The sequence below is a fragment of the Schistocerca nitens genome, chromosome 1 (assembly GCF_023898315.1).
Source record: "Schistocerca nitens isolate TAMUIC-IGC-003100 chromosome 1, iqSchNite1.1, whole genome shotgun sequence".
Classification (NCBI taxonomy): Eukaryota; Metazoa; Arthropoda; class Insecta; order Orthoptera; family Acrididae; genus Schistocerca; species Schistocerca nitens.
In genome coordinates, this window is record NC_064614.1 from 777,346,501 (window position 1) to 777,369,005 (window position 22,505).

The 22,505-nt window shown below is 40.2% G+C and overlaps 1 protein-coding gene across 1 annotated transcript in view; it reads left to right on the forward strand.

The window, feature by feature from the left end:
* The window catches only part of LOC126261767 (sodium- and chloride-dependent glycine transporter 1-like), a 300,835-nt gene that overhangs the window by 125,910 nt on the left and 152,420 nt on the right, over nt 1-22,505 (forward strand). The window contains exon 3 of the mRNA XM_049958567.1: nt 17,659-17,793. Coding sequence (XP_049814524.1) covers nt 17,659-17,793 — 135 coding nt within the window. The remainder of the gene's footprint in view (nt 1-17,658; nt 17,794-22,505) is intronic.

The following is a 22,505-nucleotide window of genomic DNA, read 5'->3' on the forward strand; positions in this document are numbered from 1 at the left end:
ACCCTCTACAGCTCCCTCTAGTACCACAGATGTGTTCTGATGGTTGAACACATCTTGATCATCCCGTCCCATCTTCTTGTTACTGTCTTCCATCTGTTCCTTCCTTCACCGATTCTGTGGAGAACCTCGTCATTCCTTACCTATTTTTCAACAGTCTTCTGTAGCATCACATCTCAAACTCTCCGATTCTCTTTTGTTCCGGTTTTCCCCACAGTGAATGTTTCACTGTCATACAATGCAGTGCTGCAGAGGTACATTTTCAGAAATTTCTTCCTCAAATTAAGACCAGTATTTGATACCAGTAGACTTCTTTTGGCCACGAATGCTCTCTTTGCATGCGCTACGCTGCTTTTGATGTCGTCGTTGCCTCGTCTGTTATGGATTATTTTACTTACAAGGTAGCAGAATTAATAAATTCGTGTACTCGCCCCACACATCCCTGAAAGGTAGCTGCAGAAGTTTCAGAATTCACCGTCTGAATTTCTCAGTAAATTCGTGATGCGTCTCTATAATTCACATTTGTCTGCTGATACGTAACCATCACCTCGTTTCGTTGCTCTGGATAGCGAACTACTCTTACATTTCTTCGTGAGAAACGTCATCCTGCAGTAAATATCGCACAGAATAAATTGTGAACAACTGTACTCGTCAGAGCGCTCTTAGAGGAAACAAACATGGTGCCATTTTTCTTGGAAAATATTATCTCTGGATGTACGGTTATTTTGCTGCCACAGCTTGCTATCTGTGGTTTGTTCTGTTGCACGGATTCGCGTATACAGCATCGCTTATCGTTATATTTTTTATCCAAAACTTAATTTTAAGGAGTTTAAAGATATTGATGATATGCTTCCACGCAAAGAATAGTCCCAAGGAAGTCCTAAAATAAAGACAAACCTGTTTAAACCGGCCGATGTGGCTGTGCGGCTCTAGGCGCTTCAGTCTGGAACCGCGTGACCGCTACGGTCGCAGGTTCGAATCCTGCCTCGGGCATGGATGTGTGTGATGTCCTTAGATTTAAGTAGTTCTAAGTTCTAGGGGACTGATGACCACAGATGTTAAGTCCCATAGTGCTCAGAGCCATTTGAAACAAACCTGTTTAAGTAGGAACAAGAGCTTCTTCCTAAATTCATGGACATTTAATGTACCTAGATACACGGAAGAACATTGTGCTAAGAATTTATGTTTCTAATAGTGAACATTTACTTGAATGCACTGTTGTGAAGGTAATAGTACATCCGATGACCGTTTCTCAAATAAAATTGGTTTTCTAATACTTAACGCTGTTTTCACTGTGCTATAACGCTGGATTGTTATTTACGAGGTGTTTCTATATTTCTGTACATACGAGGGTTTTAATGGAGACGAAGTAAGCCTATTTTTTTGAAACGAATGGCACATACCGTGTCCTGAAATGTACCGCTTCAGTGATACAGAGACAAAATAATGTGTTCCAGGCCTATAGAATTATTGAGAAATGGAAATTAATAGCGATATTGGTAATTATTAAGTATGGAGTCACCAAACTAATGCATGTCCGGCGAATAGAATTAAGCAAGTTATTGATATATATCTGTCATGAACACATATACTCCATATACTGTACGATTTACAGTGTCCAGTTTCGGTCATTAAAAAATATTATGATCGTTACAGACTTGATTTATTCAGTTGATGTATAGAATTAAGTTATCAACCTCATGATAAATACGAATAATATTATTTTTCGTCTACGCCGGGTTTCCTCTCTTGCAGTAAACGCCAAAGGGTTACAAAGGCATTGATTACAATCAGAACGCTATGGTTGGTGCATAAAGTACATACTGAGCATGAGAAGGTTAAAGCCATTACAACGTACTTGATTTGCTGAAAGAATGGTCTTTTGCTTCCTTCAAGTTTCGCACTGGGTTGGTTAATGCTGTAGAAATGGCAAAAAGCAGTTGAACGACTACAAGTCGAGCACTTCAGTGATTTGCGGCGAAGTCTGGTAGCGGACTTCAGTGAGCTGGATGATCTTTCTGAAGATTTCTCCGACAAGTTGGACGTGAGGTGCCAGCTGCGTATCAGTGTTGATGCTGCGGTCAGATTGACACTCGAACCGGTGCAGCAGATGAACAATCACTGATGATAAATCGGCTACCGCAGTACAAACGAACGTCAAATTGGCCTTTAGGTGATAAAATCTTTTCGGGTTGACAACCGAGTCAATGCGTGTTCTCCGGCAACGTTTTAGGCGAAGGTGGCAAGTAGGAAACTTGCTGAAACGTTGCCACAGAACGACACATTGACTTAGCTGTCAACCCGAGAAGATTTTATCATCGAGATTCGCCGAGAAAGCTCGCATCCTCGTACAGCATTTAGGTGGTTTACGTGTCCTGTAAAGTTGTCAGTTCTATCAGCTTTGCGATAATTTAATCGCTCGTTCTTCGCGTAATTCACCTTTAAGGCACTGCATGAGTGGAAGTTCTAAAACTGAGGCATGTTAGTTATAAATGATTCCTATGTGCAATTATTTTCAAGGTATCATGTATATGAAGCCATATTTTTTCACATCGCTTAATATGCAAAATATGATTACCTTATTTATATTTCTCAAAAAGTAATTTCGATATTGTGACGGAAAGATTTTCAGAATAATGTTACTGACTCACATGTTGCTATCTTCTTTTGCACAATATTCGTTGATTGATACGTTTGTGTTAAGGGCAGATTCATGTAGATTCTGCAGAACTATCATAACGCCGAACGAAGGTTTATAATTACTGTCAGTCTACCTAAAGTCTTCAACTGCAGTGAACATCCTCTTTATAGTCCGAACGGCACTGAATATATTATGTCCAGAATAATAATTATTTGTGTTAGTAATCATCTGATGACTTCCTTTATTTCTGTGTTTGCTGCCTTTAACTCCTTGTGCGGGGTAACTCTGTTCCATGGGCAGCACGGTCATCAAACATGACACCAATAGACTTTTTCCTCTGAGGGTTGTGGAGAGCCCAGTTCACGATATCCCGACCGATACTCGCTACTTGCACGGACCTGGTTGCTAGAATTGTCACAGCCGTCGAAGTAGTACGCCAAACTCCTGGAATCCTGGAATTCTTGAGCGTGTAAGATAGCCGACGGTCCGTCGCTGTTCACTGTGACTTGATCATGACGGTCGATATTTTGAACAATACCTGTAAGGGAAATGTTCTTCATTTGCTATCTTCTGTACTGCAGATTGACAGAACAGATTAACACACTGTGGTTACTATGTAATACAAGCTTCTTCAATGTTGTGGAGATATTTTCACAGAAACGAAGGTGATTGCGATAAAAAATGGTTCAAATGGCTCTGAGCACTATGGGACTCAACTGCTGTGGTTGTCAGTCCCCTAGAACTTAGAACTACTTAAACCTAACTAGCCTAAGGACATCACACACATCCATGCCCGAGGCAGGATTCGAACCGGCGACCGTAGCAGTCGCGCGGTTCCGGACTGCGCACCTAGAACCGCAAGACCACCGCGGCCGGCGACTGCGATAACAAACAGAATAAATCATAATTGCATTATTATATACCAAAATACTAAGGTACCCCTGATTGACTTCTCAAAGTTTGTCAGTGTAATTCTGTTTCACCATATATGTATATATCGGGTTACAGGGCTAAGTCCACATATTTTTATTGGTGACTGAGGACAGTGTACTGAAAATGTTACATCAGGATTTACTTCATTCGCAGACTAGTAATTATAGCTATTAGTAACAGTATGTTTTTAGGTTAGTTAGTACCTCCAAATTTATGTGGCAAGAGCAAGCCATTAATGCTTGTTTTGCCGTGGGCAGCAGATCAGGTGTTGGAAGTTCGGATGAGAAGACGCAAAACGAAAGTCTATACTGGCAGACGTAGTACATTCAGCGTTGCAATTACAGCCGTACAGAAAACATCAGGTAGTAAATTACGTAATGTGACAGTGGGAAGACTGTTAGGAGCAGAGAAAGAAACAACTAGCACAATGTATGCACTTACATCCACAATGCCCTATACATGTATAGTGTCTCTCTTAAGAGTCGTCAGGCGCATTTTCTCTTGTGTTTCGGCAGATATTTGCAATTTCGTTTTTTGCGTTGTGTAAATGGAGTCAGGCCAAACAAATAGTGCTCGCCACATCTTTCATATGAAGCCCAGTGTCGACAGAAAGCGTCGGTTTGCTTCTACTTACAAGGAAAAAGATTTTTAAAAGCGGAATTTTGCGTGGCCGTTCGATAGAGGGGCGCCAGATAAATCTAGTGCGATATTTGTTTTATCGGTATCTATTAATACAAAGAATAGCTGTTACTCCAGCAGAGACATCACCACCCTGGCCCGCGCGACTGCTGCCGCCAAGCATGCAGTGCTACTTACAATGAGTCGTTGCTGGATTGCTGTTTATTCTTCATGTCAATAAAATAAATATCGCGCTAGAATAATCTGGGACCCCTCTATCAAATGGGCACGTAAAATTCCGACTTAAAATCATTATTTGTATAAGGGGTAACAAACCGACGTTTTCTGTTGACGCTGAGTGTCACACGGCAGACGTGAATAGCAGCAATTATTTGGGCTGACTAGAGCCACACAACGCAAAAACGAAATTGCAAATATCCTCCGAAAACGAGAGAAAATGCACCTGACGACTCTTAGGAGAGACACCCTGTATATAAAAATCAAAATATTGCATTTTAATCATAGACTAAGTTACAAATCTGGAGTCGGATACTTCCAGGGCAAAATATCCGTGAAATGAAATTCGTGTATGTGTATCAGTGTTTTAATTAAATAACATTAATGAAAACATATTCGTCTGAGGAGAACAAATTAAGTGCACCGAGGTATTTCGACCTTGTACATCGACTTTCATACTTAAATTACTTCAGAAAGCTTCTTAAAGAATTGAAAGTTAGGTTGAGCAGTACTCTCGGTATCAGGCTATGACGGATTAGTTCACGGGATCTGTCTCCCACGAAGTGTGTAACGCCCATGTGAATTAGAGGTGATTCTTACTTCTGGTATCTTGGTCATTATGAGGTCAATTTCTAAAAGAGAAACCAAATACAAACACTAGACCCCATAGAGAAAGCAGATAAAGTGAATACAAGAAACAAGATTGATGTCGAAAGATTTGTTTTCTTATAAATCCTGTAATGGATCGCAAAAATTTTATTAATCAGGTGATTAATTTCTATCAGCTGTGACCATCTTCAGGCCTGTGTGAATCCACTTCGTATGACTGATTCATATAACTGTAATGTAACTGTACGACCTATATACGCAATGACACGTTTCATGTAATGTAGCACATTCAAGTCTAAAAATGGTCAAAGCTGCCCGAAATGAATTACCTAATTAATAAAATTTTCGTGATCCATGACTGGATTCATAACGAAACAAGTATCTGCTGGATCGCTGTGAACTTTATTCTGATACCGAAAGAGGCGAATTAGCCCAAGCCATTTCATATGGCTGCCTAAAGTGTCTGTTATGTTCCATCGAATCAACTGTTACTACTGAAAAATTTAGCTTATGATGAACAAAAAGTCTTTCTTCCGCAGCTCTCGATTAGGAATAGATCAAGACTGCAATAGATCTTTGGTTTACGAAAATAACGAACGATTCTGTAGAATTATTACACTCATTAACGGTTTTCTTTGAGACTGATTCATGGAATGAATCCTAAAGACAAATTATTAATAAATTATTCCTTATAAATACTCTTTCATGTATATCTTATGCATTAGAAACAAAAACAACCAGATTTTGGTAACTTTCTTTTATATGTCAGCTTCGGCGAAATATGAATTATCGTAATTCTTAATGTTTCTTTTTGAATGAGAAGCGTGAGCTTTTAATAAATTTCATGTTTCGTTGTAAGCAAGTCTGATAAGGAAAACTATAAAGCTGTAATATGGTACTTGAGATTAAAAATGTGTGGACCTCTTTGTACGAGGCGTAACTAAATTTTGCTATTGTTGACAAGCTAACAATATTCTGTAGTCCAATAAATTCTATGTCCGATAAATTCTGTCCTGTAGAGGAAACAGAAAACATACGTACTACCGTTGTTCCGCATATAAGAGAAGCCCATAATTGAATAAAATATTGAGTTTAAATTTAATTTACTTTCCTCGTTCTGTACAGATTAAAAGAGGATAATACCTCGACGGTCTTATCTTATACTCGCCAAATGACCTTCTGTGGGCAAGGAAAAGCAAAAGAACGGGTTGGAAGTAATTTCCCTGTAAATGAGGAAGAGAATTTAGGCGGATTTAACTTTATCAAGATAAAGAAGTATCCGCTAAGCTGGTAGGCTTAGAGATTCAAACGAGTTTCACAGCTGGATCAGAAGTTACTGTGTTTTGTCGCACTCTGTATGCGCTCTCTCATATTTTTGTTCATGTATTCTCCGCAGCGTGCCTTAAATTCGAAGTAAGGGGTAAATACAACCGGACTTGCCGTTGATGCTGCTAGCGGAAAATATGTTAGAGATGACTGGCGTAAATACTTGATTAGACCAACTGAAAATTCTGTAGAACACTTTAATAATGGAGATCCTATTACAGGTGCGAAAGACCATTTCTGCTATTATTGTGGTAAGTTATGCAAAGAATTAAGATCTAGAAACATGCGACAGTGTTAAGCGGATATGTTAGTGTGACGAGGTTATGACTTGTCAATATTGGTGTTTAACGTAAGACCGAGGAAATGAAATACAGTACTGTCTATCGAGTGTCTCAGTTTTGAATCGATTGCACGTTATGAACTACACGGGTGGTTTTCTCAGAAACCTGGAGGGGGGATGGGTGGTATTGAGCCGAAATGTCTTAGAGTCTTTTGTTTTAGATTGTGTACAAGTGACCTGCCAAATATCATCGAAATAAGTTGGCGATGTTTGAGGCGTTCCCTTGTGATTGGGCCCCATCTAGTCCCCTTGCCAAAGAAGAAATCCCTGTTAGTACTGGAAAATGGCCGGCCGAAGTGGCCGAGCGGTTCTAGGCGCTACTGTCCGGAACCGCGCGACCCCTATGGTCGCAGGTTCGAATCATGCCTCGGGCATGGATGTGTGTGATGACCTTAGGTTAGTTAGGTTTAAGTGGTCCTAAGTTCTAGGGGACTGATGACCTCAGAAGTTAAGTCCCATAGTGCTCAGAGCCATTTGAACCATTTGAACCGGGAAATGAACCCACGTCCTCCGGCGCAGGGCAGTCACCCAAGCTGACTACTATATATTTATTTTTTTTAAATTTTTTTTTTTTTTAATAGCCGTACCGTAGGTGCAACCACAACGGAGGGGTATCTGTTGAGAGGCCAGACAAACGTGTGGTTCCTGAAGAGGGGCAGGAGCCTTTTCAGTAGTTGCAAGGGCAACAGTCTGGATGATTGACTGATCTGGCCTTGTAACACTAACACTAACCAAAACAGCCTTGCTGTGCTGGTACTGCGAACGATTGAAAGCAAGGGGAAACTGAAGCCGTAATTTTTCCCGAGGGCATACAGCTCTACTGTATGGTTAATGATGATGGCGTCCTCTTGGGTAAAATATTCCGGAGGTAAAATAGTCCCCCATTCGGATCTCCTGGCGGGGACTACTCAAGAGGACGTCGTTATCAGGAGAAAGAAAACTGGCGCGGATCGGAGCGTGGAATGTCAGATCCCTTGATCGGGCAGGTAGGCTAGAAAATTTAAAAAGGGAAATGGATAGGTTAAAGTTAAATATAGTGGGAATTAGTGAAGTACAGTGGCAGCAGGAACAAGATTTTTGGTCAGGCGAATATAGGGTTATAAGTCAAGTAGGGGTAATGCAGGAGTAGGTTTAATAATGAATAAAAAAATAGGAATGCGGGTAAGCTACTACAAACAGCATAGGGAACGCATTATTGTGGCCAAGATAGACACGAAGCCCACGCCTACTACAGTGGTACAACTTTATATGCCAACTAGATCTGCAGATGACGAAGAAATTGAAGAAATGTATGATGAAATAAAAGAAATTATTCAGATAGTGAGGGGAGACGAAAATTTAATAGTCATGGGTGACTGGAATTCGGTAGTAGGAAAAGGGAGAGAAGGAAATGTAGTAGGTGAATATGGATTGGGGGTAAGAAATGAAAGAGGAAGCCGACAGGTAGAATTTTGCACAGAGCACAACTTAGTCATAGCTAACACTTGGTCCAAGAATCATAAAAGAAGGTTGTATACATGGAAGAAGCCTGGAGATACTGACAGGTTTCAGATAGATTATATAATGGTAAGACAGAGATTTAGGAACCAGCATTTAAATTGTAAGACATTACTAGGGGCAGATGTGGTCTCTGACCACAGGCTATTGGTTATGAACTGTAGATTAAAACTGAAGAAACTGCAAAAAGGTGGGAATTTAAGGAGATGGGACCTGGATAAACTGAAAGAACCAGAGGTTGTAGAGAGTTTCAGGGAGAGCATAAGGGAACAATTGACAGGAATGGGGGAAAGAAATACAGTAGAAGAAGAATGGGTAGCTTTGAGGGATGAAGTAGTGAAGGCAGCAGAGGATAAAGTAGGTAAAAAGACGAGGGCTAGTAGAAATCCTTGGGTAACAGAAGAAATATTGAATTTAATTGATGAAAGGAGAAAATATAAAGATGCTGTAAATGAAGCAGGCAAAAAGGAATACAAACGTCTCAAAAATGAGATCGACAGGAAGTGCAAAATGGCTAAGCAGGCATGGCTAGAGGACATATGTAAGAATGTACAGGCTTATCTCACTAGGGGTAAGATAGATACTGACTATAGGAAAATTAAAGAGAAATTTGGAGAAAAGAGAATCACTTGTATGAATATCAAGAGCTCAGATGGAAAGCCAGTTCTAAGCAAAGAAGGGAAAGCAGAAAGGTGGAAGGAGTATATAGAGGGTCTATACAAGGGCGATGTATTTGAGGACAATATTATGGAAATGGAAGAGGATGTAGATGAAGATGAAATGGGAGATATGAGACTGCGTGAAGAGTTTGACAGAGCACTGAAAGACCTGAGTCGAAACAAGGCCCCGGGAGTAGACAACATTCCATTAGAACTACTGATGGCCTTGGGAGAGCCAGTCCTGACAATGCCATCTGGTGAGCAAGATGAATGAGACAGGCGAAATACCCTCAGACTTCAAGAAGAATATAATAATTCCAATGCCAAAGAAAGCAGGTGTTGACAGATGTGGAAATTACCGAACTATCAGTTTAATAAGTCACGGCTGCAAAATATTAACGCGAATTCTTTACAGACGAATGGAAAAACTTGTAGAAGCCGACCTCGGGGAAGATCAGTTTGGATTCCGTAGAAATATTGGAACACGTGAGGCAATACTGACCCTACGACTTATCTTGGAAGTTAGATTAAGGAAAGGCAATCCTACGTTTCTAGCATTTGTAGACTTAGAGAAAGCTTTTGACAATGTTGACTGGAATACTCTCTTTCAGATTCTGAAGGTGGCAGGGGTAAAATACAGGGAGCAAAAGGTTATTTACAATTTGTACAGAAACCAGATGGCAGTTATAAGAGTTGAGGGGCGTGAAAGATAAGCAGTGGTTGGGAAGGGAGTGAGACAGGGTTGTAGCCTCTCCCCGATGTTATTCAGTCTGTATATTGAGCAAGCAGTGAAGGAAACAAAAGAAAAATTCGGAGTAGGTATTAAAATCCATGGAGAAGAAATAAAAACTTTGAGGTTCGCCGATGATATTGTAATTCTGTCAGAGACAGCAAAGGACTTAGAAGAGCAGTTGAACGGAATGGATAGCGTCTTGGAAGGAGGATATAAGATGAACATCAACAAAAGCAAAACGAGGATAATGGAATGTAGTCGAATTAAGTCGGGAGAGCTGAGGGTATTAGATTAGGAAATGAGACACTTAAAGTAGTAAAGGAGTTTTGCTATTTGGGGAGCAAAGTAACTGATGATGGTCGAAGTAGAGAGGATATAAAATGTAGACCGGCAGTGGCAAGGATAGCGTTTCTGAAGAAGAGAAATTTGTTAACATCGAGTATAGATTTAAGTGTCAGGAAGTCATTTCTGAAAGTATTTGTATGGAGTGTAGCTATATATGGAAGTGAAACATGGACGATAAATAGTTTAGACAAGAAGACAATAGAAGCTTTCGAAATGTGGTGCTACAGAAGAATGCTGAAGATTAGATGGGTACATAACGTAACTAATGAGGAGGTATTGCATAGGATTGGGGAGAAGAGAAGTTTGTGGCACAACTTGACTAGAAGAAGGGCTCGATTGGTAGGACATGTTCTGAGGCATGAAGGGATCACCAATTTAGCATTGTAGGGCAGCGTGGAGGGTAAAAATCGTAGAGGGAGACCAAGAGATGAATACACCAAGCAGATTCAGAAGGATGTATGTTGCAGTAGGTAGTGGGAGAAGAAGAAGCTTGCACAGGACAGAGTAGCATGGGGAGCTGCATCAAACCAGTCTCAGGACTGAAGACCACAACAACAACATGGAGACGGACAAGCTGTGATGGAAACCAACTATATATATTTGAAAATGGTGTAAAAGTTCAGCGAGACGAAATCAAAATGTTTTTCTGACGATATTGCAACTCTGACAGAGGCAGCAAAAGACTTGGAACAGCGGTTGAATGGAATGAGCTGTGACTCAGGAAGAGTTTATGAGATGAATATCAGCATAAATAAAACAAGGATAATCGACCGCAGTCGAATTAAATCGCACAATGCTGAGGGAATTAGCTTAGATACTGATTTTTGCACTTCGGCAGGAAAAATAACTGATGGTCAAAGAATAGGTGTAAAATGCCGACCTAAAATAGGAAAAAATTATTTCTGAAAGAGAAATTTTAACTTCGAAAATAACGTTAGTTATTCTTTTGAAAGTATTTTTCTGTAGTGTCACCATGTACAGAAGTGAAATGTGGACAATGAAGGAGACAAGAAGAGAACGCAAGCTTCTGAAATGTGGTAATAATGTCGTGTGACTAGGGCCTCCCTTCGAGTAGACCGTTTACCGTCGATGGGGATGAAATGATGATGATTAGGACAACACAACACCCAGTCTCTGAGCGGCGAAAGTCTCCGACCCAGCCGGGAATCCAAACCGGGTCCTGACGATTGACATTCTGTCACACTGACCACTCAGCTACCGGATGCGGACTGAAATGTGGTGTTATAGAAGAATACTGAAGATTGGATAGGTGGATCGAATAACTAATGAGGAGGTTCTGAACCGAACTGCCGAAAAAAGAAATTCATAACGCAATGAACTTGAATTTCGTACTTTAAATATCTGAGTAGCTTATGTGTAAAATATTTAAACGCATGTAGCGAGTTTCATTATATTCTACTACATACTGTTTGTTATGTTCGATATACCCGCCAGGGTAACCGAGAGCGCTAATGCGCTGCTTCCTGGACTCGGGTAGGCGCGCAGGCCCCGGATCGAATACGCCCAGCGGATTACGGCGAGGGCAGGTATGCTGGCCAACCTGGATGTCGTTTTTAGGCGGTTTTCCACATCCCACTAGGTGAATACCGGGCTGGTCCCCATGTTCCGCCTCGGTTCCAGGATTCGCTGACATTTGAGAACGTTCGCAATCTTCCATGGCTTCCACTAGATGCAGGCAGCTGGGGAACACTAATGCCGTCCCGGGGAGTTCGGAATGGCGGCAAGAAGGGCATCCGGCCACCCTCTGCAACTAACGCTGCCAAATCAATGGTAACACGGCCGACCCGCGTGACGCGGGACAAAAGCCCCAAGAAAGAAAGAAATCGTTATGTTTGATGTGTAGTGTAATGGCTACTAATAGATTTTAGGTAACTGGTATTACGCAGGGTGAAGAAAAATTTGCGCACTCTGTCTTCACAGCGCGATTACTCACATACTAGCGATACAAAAATGTCTGTTACAAAATTTCGTCCTGTGCATATTTCCGACTGTAAATGGGTGTTAAAGACTGGCAGTCTGGCAACACTGTAATCACATGTACAGTAAGTGCCTCTGTCAGCATAAATAGTAGTGCAGTACAGCTGGTGCAGCGAGTAGCGTTTTTGGTTAGCATGCAGAAGGTCAAGAGGTCCAAACTGGGGCGAGGCGTATTTGTTTTTACTTGCTAAATGCAGTCTGAGCATTTTTCACCGTCATATACATGGTCCTCAAACGCACGAGCAGAACTGCCGGTAACATACCCATAAGGTGAACGCTATTCACCTCTTAAACTGCTGGCGTAACGACCAAGGCATCTGGTGGGGGAGCAGAGACCATGTGTTCGATTCTCAAGTGCATTCCGCGGGTTTTTGATTTGAGTTTTCTTCCGTACGTAAATTGGTAGAGTGCCGACTGCTGACACATCTGCGGCATGGCGATGCTTTTGGTTGCAATGGTAGCCCCAGCTGTAGCCCCTATAGAGGAGGCGTGAGTGCAGAGCGAGGCAGTCGGTGGTGATCCGAGAAGGAGATAGTACGGCAAGCACTTCTAATGTGGGCCGTGAGTTGCCGAGCCGGTAAAGGGAAAAGGGTGTTGTACTCGACCTAGTCACCCGACCATATACCGGGCCGAGTCCAACAAACATTTCCAGTTAACGGCTCGGCAACTCACGGCTCACATTAGAAGTGCTTGCCGAACTACACTGAAGAGCATGCGTATTCACATACAGAGATATGTAAACAGGCAGAATACAGCGCTGCAGTCGGCAATGTCTATATAAGACAACAAGTGCCTGGCGCAGTTGTTAGATTGGTTACTACTGCTACAATGGCAGACTGTCAAGATTTAAGTGAATTTGGACTTGGTGTTATAGTCGACGCACGAGTGATGTGACACAGCATCTCCGAGGTAGCGATGAAGTGGGAATTTTCCCGTTCGGCCATTTCACGAGTGTACCGTGAATATCAGGAATCCGGTAAAACATCAAATCTCCGACATCGCTGCGGCTGGAAAAAGATCCTGCAAGAACGGGACCAACGACGACTGAAGAGAATCGTTCAACGTGACAGAAGTGCAACTCTTCCACAGATTACTGTAGATTTCAGTGATAGTCCACCAGCAAGTGTCAGCGTACGAACCATTCAACGAAACATAATCGAGATGGGCTTTCGGAGCAGAAGGCCCACTTGTATGCCCTTGATGACTGCACGACACAAAGCTTTACGCCTCGCCTGGGTCCGTCAACACCGACATTGGATTGTTGATAACTGGAAACATGTTCCCAGAATGAGATTTTCACTCTGCAGCGGAGTGTGCGCTGATATGAAACTTCCTGGCAGATTAAAACTGTGTGCCGGACTGAAATTCGAACTTGGGACCTTTGCCTTTCGCGGGCAAGTGCTCTACCAACTGAGCTACCCAAGCATGACTCACACCCCGTCCTCACAGCTTTACTTCTGCCAGTACCTCGTCTCCTACCTTCCAAATTTTACTGAAGCTCTCCTGCGGAACTTGTAGAACTAGCACTCTTGAAAGAAAGGATATTGCGGAGACATGGCTTTGCCACAGCCTGGGGGATGCAGCGGAGTGAAAATCTCATTCTGGAAACATCCCCCAGGCTGTGGCAAAGCCATGTCTCCATAATATCCTCTCTTTCAGGAGTGCTAGTTCTGCAAGTATCGCAGGAGAGCTTCTGTAAAGTTTGGAAGGTAGGAGACGAGGTACTGGCAGAAGTAAAGCTGTGAGGACGGGGTGTGAGTCTTGCTTGGGTAGCTCAGTTGGTAGAGCAGTTGCCGGCGAAAGGCAAGAATCTCGAGTTCGAATCTCTGTCCGGCACACAGTGGAAACATATTGCCTGGTCGGACGAGTGAAGTTTAAAATTGTATCGAGCGGATGGACGTGTACGGATATGGAGACATCCTCATAAATCCATGGCCCTGCATGTTACCAGGGGACTGTTTAAGCTGGTGGAGGCTCTGTAATGGTGTGGGGCGTATGCAGTTACAGTGATATGGGACCCCTGATACGTCTAGATACGACTCCGGCAGGTGACACGTACGTAAGCATCCTGTCACCTGCATTCATTCATGTCCATTGTGCATTACGACGGATTTGGGAAATTCTAGCGGGACAATGCGACACCCCAAACGTCCAGAATTGCTACAGAGTGGCTCCACTCTTCTGAGTTTAAACGCTTCCTCTGGCGAACAAACTCCCCAGACATAAACTTTATTGAGCATATCTGAGATGCCTTGCAACGAGCTGTTCAGAAGCCCCCTCCTCTTACGGATTTATCGAAAGCCCTGCAGGATTCATGGTGTCAATTCCCTCTACACTACAGACGTTAATCGACACCATGCACGTCGTGTTACCGCACTTCTGCTTCCTCGCGGAAGCCCTACACGATATTAGGCCGTTGTACCAGTTTCTTTGGCTCTTCAGTGTACCTCGTTCCCGGGTCGCCAGTGACTGCCTCGCTCTGAGTCACACCTCCCCAGCACGGCCTACAGTAGGCGCCACCGATTCAACCAAAAACCACACCATGTGTGCCAACAGTCGGCGCAGTAGGAACAGCAGAGTTAGTAAGGTAAGAAAATCTCTAACGAATAATAATAAGGTAGCAAATAAATTTCTCAAACATCTTAGAGTATTAAAGAATTAAAATTTTACACCAGCTCGCCTTAAAGTGACTCTTTCTCTCATTGTGTTACATGCCCTCTTTTATATTGAACAACGAGTCTGATGGTAATTGTCATAAGTGATTTACGTATCTTGTCAACTCTCATATTCCTACGATACGGAAAAAAATACAAAAGGAAAATAAAAAACTACGACTTGCATTTGGCAATCGAACACAGATCTGCTGCTCCTCAACCCCATGCCTTGGCTGTTACATTAGTTGCGCTTCGGTGAGCAGCTTTTGCTTCATGGATATATAAGTGTAAGGCGTAAAACTTGCTTTACTGTATTTCTAGGAGAATATGCGTCTCGGATCGATATATAATCAAAAATAATGCTCAGTTTTTAGTTGTCCATTGATCCTTTTAGTTTTTATCCGATTTCACGTCTTCAACTTTAGGGCCGGTTTTTCCAAAAATAGGGGGCATTCAGTCAAAATATCTTAGTCTTTCATTGGAGGTTCCACAGAAACGACCTGCTAAATATGCGCCGAATCCGTTGGCCGCGTCTGAGGCATTATCCATGCCAGGCTCGTGCTGCCAATTGAGAAGTTACTCGAGTGAGAAGCAGCGACTCCAAGGTCTGCAAAGCCGAGAACGACTGGGAGTGTGCTGACCTAAACAAACGCCCCTCCATACCACACCAAAAAGACGCCTTTGGCTGAGACCCACCTGTGGCCAGAACAGCGGAGCTATTTCCTTCACAGCTTGCTCAGTGTACAGATTGAGTAACAAAGGCGTACTTTACAAGTCTTCTCTGCTACCTTTATAATTTAAAGAGTGAACTCCAGTCAGTACTGTCAAACAATTCCTCTAAATCTGCAGATGCTATAAACATATACTACATTTCTAGGAGTCGATAATGCCTCACGTGGTCCTACATTTCTTCACAACATGAACTGATATGTTCTTTTATTTTTCTGTAAACAATTCGTGCCAGTATTTGGCGATCATGAATTATTAATCTGATATTTCAGTAATATTATCGACTATCTTTTTCGGCACCTGAAATATTACTTTTTCTTTCAACTTATTTCATCTATATCACATATCAACAGGTGAAACAGTTTTGTCAAGACTAGGCCTCTCAAGGTTTGCAGTAATTATGATGGAATGTCGTCTACTCTAAGAGCCTTTTCTCGCCTGAGGTCTCTGAGTGCCATCTCATCTACATTTACTGTCTCTTCTCTTTCTATGATATTGCCTTCAAGTTTGCCGGCCGCGGTGGTCTCGCGGTTCTAGGCTCGCAGTCCGGAACCGTGCGACTGCTACGGTCGCAGATTCGAATCCTGCCTCGGGCATGGATGTGTGTGATGTCCTTAGGTTAGTTAGGTTTAAGTAGTTCTAAGTTCTAGGGGACTGATGACCACAGTAGTTGAGTCCCATAGTGCTCAGAGCCATTTGAACCTTCAAGTTTATTTCCCTGATTTTTTTGTGTCGTATGTCTTCTGACTGCTTTGATGTGGCCCACTCTACGCTAGCCTCTTCATCTCAAAGCAGCACTTCCATTCTATGTCCTCAATTACTTGCTGGGTGTATTCCAATCTCCGTCTTTTCCTACAGTTTTTGCTCTCTACTGTTCCGTCTAGCACCAAGGAAGTTATTCCCTGATGCCTTAACATGTCCTAACATCCTGTCGCTTCTTCTTGTCAGTGTTTTCAGAATTTCCCTATATTACTTTCTTCGCCGATTCTGAAAAGAACCTCCTCATGCCTAATCTTATCAGAGTCTACTTAATTTTCAATATTCTTCTGTAGCAGCACATATCAGTCTCTTCGATTCTCCTTTGTTCCTCTTTTCTCACAGTCTATGATTCACTATACTAAAATACTGTGCTCCAAACGTTTATTACCATAAATTTCTTCCTCAAATTAGGCCAACATTTGAGCCCAATAGACTTGTTTTGGCCAGGAATGTCGTTATTATCTATGTAAGTCTGCTTTTTATGTCCTCCTTGCATCGTCTATGGATTATTTTGTTGCCTAGGTAGAAAAATTTCTTAACTTCATCTACTTCATGTTCAATAATTTTGATATCAAGTTACTCCCTGCTCTCATTTCTGCTGCTTCTCATTACTCTGGTCTTTTTCCGGTTTATTCTCAATCCATGTTCTGTACTCATGTGATTGTTCATTCCTGTAATTCTTTTTTATTTTCGCTGAGGATACGAAAGTCATCAGCAAATCTTATCGCTAATATCCTTTGACCCCGAATTTTAATCCCACCTTCGAACTCTTGAGTCTTTTCCTCATATAGACTATACATGTATATTACTTTTGTCTTCTAGCTCTGCCTTCTTTCCTTACTATGCCTTATTACCTGAGCTCTTGATATTCATACAGCTGCCACCTTTTTTTCAAATGTCTCTTCAGTTTTCCTATAAGCGACATCTTTGATTCTCCTAGTCATACGTGCTTCTGCAGCCTTCTTATTTATTGTCTAGCCATTCCAACTTAGCCAGTTTGTACTTCCTGCAATATTATGGTCTATTCGTCTATATTCCCTCCATTTCTTGCTTTCATTAGATAAATTCATAATCTCGCGAGTTATACAAGAATTTTTATTGTTCCTTCCCTATTTGTCTGTATAATCCTCCATGACTTTCGCTATTTCATCCCTCGAAGCAACCCTTTCGTCCTCCATTGTATTGCTTTTCGCTGTTATAGTCATTAAGTATTACAGAGCTTGGAAGTTATACTCTGCTTTTTTTAAATTCACTGGCTCAGCCTAAAATAAAAAATTCGAAGAATGTTAGTGCATGAATACCTGTTACATGTACGTCATGTACAGATTCATTCTGCGTACCTCTGTAGACAGGGATACCAGCTGATTTTTTTAAAATACTGGTTAAGTCGTTTGTTAATGTGCCATATCTCTGCAAAACGAGTGTGCCTTTATGACATCTTTTAACTGTATTAATTGTACTAATGTATGTATCCAGGAAACAGTTTGAGGCTGTTGATGGTCATTGTTCAAGTGGTCACTGCTGGGGATCACTTGTCCTTATCGTAGCTGCATAGTTGCATATTTATCTGAATTTCTTTGCAGGCGCCTTCCTTATCCCTTACATCATCATGTTAATGGTGATGGGTGTACCTATCTTCTTTATGGAGATGGTCCTTGGGCAGTACAGTCAGCAAGGGGTTACTGTTGTCTTTACTCGGATGGCACCCATCTTCCAAGGTAAGACTTAGTGTCAGAAGCAACACAAAAAATTATATTAAAACTGAACATCATGCTTAGGCGCTTGTCAACAGCATGTTCGCATTTTATAAAATGCATAACACTGTGCTGTCTATGATAATTATTTATTCTGCTACCGGTTTCGGTCTTGAACCATCATCAACAGCAGAAAATTATCGCAGAAATATCACATGCCACACGTTCTTTGACATACATTACTATTGAAAACCATAACTGCCCATTGCAACATAAAAGGACCTTAACTGATAACATTTTTATTAAAAATTGTAGCAAGATTACAATGTGATGGTCCACTGACAAAAAGCAATGTCAATGAGCTGTCATATTGTAATTTTGCTAGGAGTTTTCATTTTTAATGGCAATTATGGTTAATTATGGTTATGTCAAAGCACTTACAACATGTGCTACATCTGCAATAATTTTTCTGCCGTTGATGATGGTTTAAGACCGAACCAGTAACAGAATAAATAATATTATCACAGACAGCACAGTTACGAATTTCGTGAAATATATTAAAATTCTTAGCCCATGTATTCATAAATATAAAATATTAATAAAACATTATGTTTATCTCAAGCATTCAGAATTGGTCACATATACTCATAATAACAATATACTGAAGTTGAAATGAACCTACTATTTGCTGTCAGTTCTTATCTGGCTATTATTTCCGTACATTTTGGAGAAAGTTTTGCTGCATATTAGTCATAGCTACTTTGTTATATTCTGGAATATACAATGAAATTAAAAAGTAATTAAGATAAATTATGTAACTACAGTGTTAGAGAAGTTAAATATAAGGGATTACAGAACAGTATCGTTTTCATGTAGAATCAACATGGCAGGAGGTGGAGTTACAGCATATGTAAAAAATGGACACAAAGCCAGAAATATTGAAACATATTGTTATTGTATGGATTAGATCCTACAATCATATGCGTGTCAGTTGTTATCGCAAGATATTTCTCTTTTAATTGTAAAAGTCTACAGATACCCTCTAGAAAACTTTCAGCTGTTCATAATGTATCTCGACTCCCTATTGAGCTACATGGCACACAAGAAAAAACAATTAGTGGTTTGCGGAGATTTCAATGTAGATTTCGTAAAGGATTCAGACTGTAAAAATGAGATGGATTCATCGTTAGGCTGTTTCAATCTGATTTCAGTGGTAATTTTTCCAAGTACCATGCAGCAACATAAAACGACCTTAACTGATAACATTTTTATAGACAGTGCTAAGGCTGAAACAATTACTGTGTACGAAATTGTTAATGGACTACCTGGTCATAATACACAATTAATGGAAATAATGTAACTCCTTATAGCTCTGAAGCTTATTCCTACAGAGCAATGAGGCTTATTAATGTCAACAGAATAGAGTGTTTTAAAAATAAGTTAAAGTAGGTGGTATGATATGAGCTATATTTATAAATATAAACTAATGAGAAATGCAGTATGTTCCATAGTAAATACTGTAAATATTAGAAAGTAGGTTTTCTAAAAAGTTATCCAAAAAGTCGATTATAAAAATCTTTAAGGCATGGATAACTAAAGAGATTAATATCTCATGTAAGAGGAAAAAGGAAATCTATATATGTGCCAGAATAAGTCAAGATGCAACATTGATTGCATTCTACAAAAAAATACAGTAATATTTATTAAAATGTCCAGAAATATGCAAGTCCTAACAGAAGTTAAAATGCAGATAATGAGATTGGAACTATATGGGATATTGTGAAATGGGAGACATGACAGTTCAGTATACAAGATACCACAACAACTAAACTAAATGATAATGTTGTGATTGTTAACTCATAAGCTGCAAGTACTTTTAACAATGAGTTTCTAAATGTAACAGCAAAAATAAGATAAAATGGTCCAGTTATAGAAGCAAGAGGATATAATAAAAATTCCATTCCACAAAACTTTAAGCAGTACCTTACTTTAAGTAGTATCAATATCATTCACAGAACTTAACAAAATTAAAAAAAAAACTGGAAAAAATCTCATATGGTATTTGGAACTTCAAACAGAATCCCGGAAACTTGTTCTAACTTTATAAGAAATGTCAGAGAGACTGAAACATGCAATTGTGGACATGTTTATAAGAAAGGTGACAAGAGAGACCTAAGTAATTGCTGTCCAGTTTCCCTGCTAGTGCATATTTCCAAAATATTCTATAATACCTCCTGAATAGTCTCAAATTTACGTAGGAACAGTTTGTATAGCACATCATAATTTAGGTCCCAGAAGGGTTGCTCAACTGATAATGCTATTCATATATTCCCTCGTCAAATATTACAAGCCTTAAGGAATAAAATATCTCTGGTTGGCATTTCTTTGTATCTTTTCAATGCGTTTAATTGCATAGATCATGTTTCGCTGTGGTTGTACTCCCAGCTGGTTTGAAAGAATACTTTAAAAAAAAAACAATATGTATAACGTTATTTTCAATAATCCAAACAATGTTGGAATAAAAGAAAATTTTAGGGACTGTGTAGAAATCATGAAGGGAGTCCAACGAAGTTCAGTTTTTGGTTCACTCCTATTACTTATGTATGTGAATGACCTTTCACTTAACATTCATCAAGCTGAACTGCTACTTTTTGCTGAAGTACTAGGGTTATAATAAATGACATCAGAGAGAAAACAACAGAAGAGGTTATTAATGACGTTTCTGAAAGAATTATTAATTTTCATAAAATACACGTATTTAGTTCTGAACAACAAACAGACACACACCAACAACTGATGTAGCACATCAATAGTAGACAGTAAAGAAGGAAGAATGGTCCACATTTTTGGGTGCACATATTGTTGAAAGCTTGAACTGGAAGAAGCATATTGCTGTGATTCTCGAACAGTAAGGTTGAGTTACTGTTTATTGCTCTTGGTATAATTGCTAGTATTGCAAACAAACAACTCATATACCTGACATATTTTGTAAAATTCCAGTCAATAATGTCTTATCGAATATTTTTCTAGGGCAACTCACCACTTAGAAAGAAAGAAAGAAAGTATTCATTGCAAAAAAGCAAGAAGCAAGAATAATATATGATTTTCACTGGCAGTTGTCATGTAGGTACCTCTTCATCGAATTAAGCATTTTAACTGTATCATCACAAAAGATACATTCTCAAATGAAATTAGTCGTAAATCCATCATAATTCAAGAGGAAAAGTATGATTCATATCAACAACAACAGAGAAAAAATGACCTTTGTTACCAGTTATTAAAGCAATTAGTGGCTAAGAGCGGACTTCAATATTCGCTAACAAAAATTTTTTGTCATTTGCCCAGTAACATCCAATGTCTGATAGGTAGCAACGCAAATTTTAAATCTAACCCAAAAATAATTTCTGCTGGACAACTCCATGTATTCCATGGACGAATTTTTATTTAAAAACTTGTAGCCATTAAAGAAAACAGACCTAGTTTTTAAGTGTAGTTGCATGAGTAGAAATAAAACGGTGATGTGTTCATTAACGCTAACACTAATCACAAATACTTTTCCTGGAAACTGATTAAGTCCACATAATTTATATAAAACACTCTTTGAAACGATCTGTATAATATTTAACTAACTCTAAAATGTTTTATCACAAACATCTATGCATATACAATTTGGAACAGTTTTTTTCGAACCAGCATTGAGAATAATCTATTTTTTAATTTCGAAACTCATATTTCGTTCTGAAGATATCAAAGTATTTCTCAGGCACCAGAAGTAATTGTTATATGAACGGCATTTGAACTGCAATGGTGACCATTCTAATGCATATGGCTCAAAGCATTGTGGGACAGTTCACCAATTGCTTTTAGTAGTCAGTAAGCACATATAAAAACCCATAAACGGGGAGACGATTAGGAATTGAGTTCGTATGAATTTTATATTTGAGTCGAATCACGCTGGTAGGAATCACGCAGCAGTATAGCCAGTTTCACTCATTGACATGATGTACACCGGCTTCACTGTTTCCGGTGATACCATAAAGAAATATCGATTTCATCTCACGAATGAGGCTGTACACGGTATTGGGTAAATGGCAGTGCCAATGTTACTGTCAGTAAGTGTAACCGGCCATTCATTGGTAAATTTGCCAATACACTGTGTAAGAAAGTTGGGTCCTGGCTAAACTTGTTCTTTAAGATATGCAGCAACAAGTAAACGGAACAGTGACGTCGATGGTTGCATGTCCACTTCAGTCAACAATTTACTCATAAAACCAGCCATGAGTACGTTCATATCTAATCCGCCTTGGCTAGAATAAACACAGAAAAACTTTCATTTTCCCTTGTGTAGCGGTAGAGTCATGTAAACACGCGAGAGAGAGCAGAGAGCAGAGAGCAGAGAAAGCGCTGTCATTTAGAACCTGGCTGTTGAGCTTCGATTGCCATAGGCTAGCTCACAAACGTACAACACAATCCACCAGTAACACGAACTGTATTTGCGCTGAAGATGTACTGTCACACTGGACCTTCAGGCACGGTCAAATTGTGCACATTGACGTCACTTTTCGATCCGAGTTCTATACGTACGATCTTTAGAAGGCTTCCGTCACGTAAGTCAGTGCCATCACAAGGAAGCTAAATGACTGGTATCTGAGAAAAGGAAGGTTTTGGGTCATAAGTAAAGGGAATCGGAAGAATGATAGTGATATTGAACACACAGAATATTTAAGAAAAATTGA